Raw genomic sequence first — 1,597 nt, 5'->3', positions numbered from 1 at the left:
AAATGAGAAATGTCCAACGAGGCGTTCTGGGGCAGCATAGACAGGTATTTTCTGTGTTACAGTTTTACTCGCTACACTGTGTACTTTGAGGGTTTGTGACTCTGCAGACCGTTTACATGCATACAAAGCTACATAACACACAAGGGGACGGGTAATAACCGGAAAAGCATGACATGTTTAACTCTGTATTTGCTGTTAGGGTTAACTGAAGCACAACGGGGGTCTTCAGTCTGACTTCATTAAAACACGGGACCCTGCATCTCTGATTACATTGCAACCATTTATACTCACTGTTCAGAACGTGGTTTGGGTCAGAGATGATGTTGGACAGACTCCCTAAGTTATTATGGTATGCTGACTCATCGAGTCTCTCACAGGGTTGACAACGTTCTTTGAGCAAATGTTCAGCTGGTGGAGCAGTTTTGATTTCAAAGCAGTAGACAAGATAAGATAAGACTTTATTTATCCCGAAGGAAATTGTTGTGACAAACACTTGATGCAGAGTGTGTGTTATGGATTAGGCTTTAAAGGGACAATTTTCTAAATGTATGATGTTTTTTTGACTAAGAAAACTAATTTGTGTATTTGGTTGGAGAAACAGGATAGAATCAGCATGAATACTATGTATTATTACAAGTTGTGTGTGAAAGTGTTGAGCTTGTGTGTGTCATTAAGGATGTGTGGGTGCTACGAGGCGCTTGATGGGGGCAACACAGCTGACGCTCTGGTGGATTTTACCGGCGGGGTGTCTGAGCCGATGGACTTGACGGAGAACGGGTTTAAAGAAGATGAAGAGAAGCGCAGCGAGCTGTTTGAGAGAGTCCTGAAGGTCCATGAAAGAGGAGGTCTCATCAGCTGCTCCATCAAGGTGAGGAGCGCACAAACACACGCTGGCTGAAAGAGGGAATACATTGATTTAGGAATGATTAACTGACTGTTGTTCCAGGCAACTACTGCAGCAGACATGGAGGCCAAGCTGTCCTGCGGCCTGGTGAAGGGCCACGCCTACGCTGTGACAGATGTGCGCAGGGTGAGGTTGGGCCACGGCCTTATGGCCTACTTCAGGTCTGACAAACTCACCATGATCCGCATGAGAAACCCCTGGGGAGAGAAAGAGTGGAATGGACCCTGGAGCGACAGGTAAAAACACGTATTTTCTACACATTTGTAAATCATTTAGGATTCAAAAGCTACGGTTTGAACTTGTTATTGGACGACAAACTGTCTGACCCTTTAATTCTGCACAGTGAAAATACTCTACACATATCGGTTTAATTTCCATATTATGTTATAAGAGTAGAAATAAAGCTTTTTTGTGTGTGTTTGCAGCTCTGAAGAGTGGAAGAAGGTGAGTAATAATGAGAGGGAGAAGATCGGCGTCACTGTGCAGGACGATGGAGAGTTCTGGTTAGTTTACACTGCCCCCTGTTGGCACACACAGGCATAGGCTTACAATCTGTTCATCTGTTATAGCAGGGGTTCCCGAGTGGGGGTCGCGAGATGATTACAAAATAGAAATGGAAAATAAAAAATAAAAAAATAAAATAGATTTTTTTTTTTAACAATTACAAAAAATATATATTATTAATAGTAATGT

At 42.8% G+C, this 1,597-nt stretch overlaps 1 protein-coding gene across 1 annotated transcript; it reads left to right on the top strand.

Moving 5' to 3' along the window:
- Positions 1-133: 133 nt before the first annotated feature.
- On the top strand, positions 134-1,407 carry LOC104959886 (calpain-5-like; the record flags this gene model as incomplete). The annotated part of the gene is made up of 3 exons (XM_010787802.1): positions 134-868; positions 947-1,140; positions 1,330-1,407. Coding segments are annotated over exons 1-3 (596 nt in total), but the record flags the coding sequence as incomplete, so codon positions are not given.
- Positions 1,408-1,597: the final 190 nt, after the last annotated feature.

This window comes from Notothenia coriiceps, unplaced genomic scaffold, assembly GCF_000735185.1.
Source record: "Notothenia coriiceps isolate Sejong01 unplaced genomic scaffold, NC01 NC01_scaffold00031243, whole genome shotgun sequence".
Classification (NCBI taxonomy): Eukaryota; Metazoa; Chordata; class Actinopteri; order Perciformes; family Nototheniidae; genus Notothenia; species Notothenia coriiceps.
This window is presented reverse-complemented; position numbering and strand designations above follow the sequence as displayed.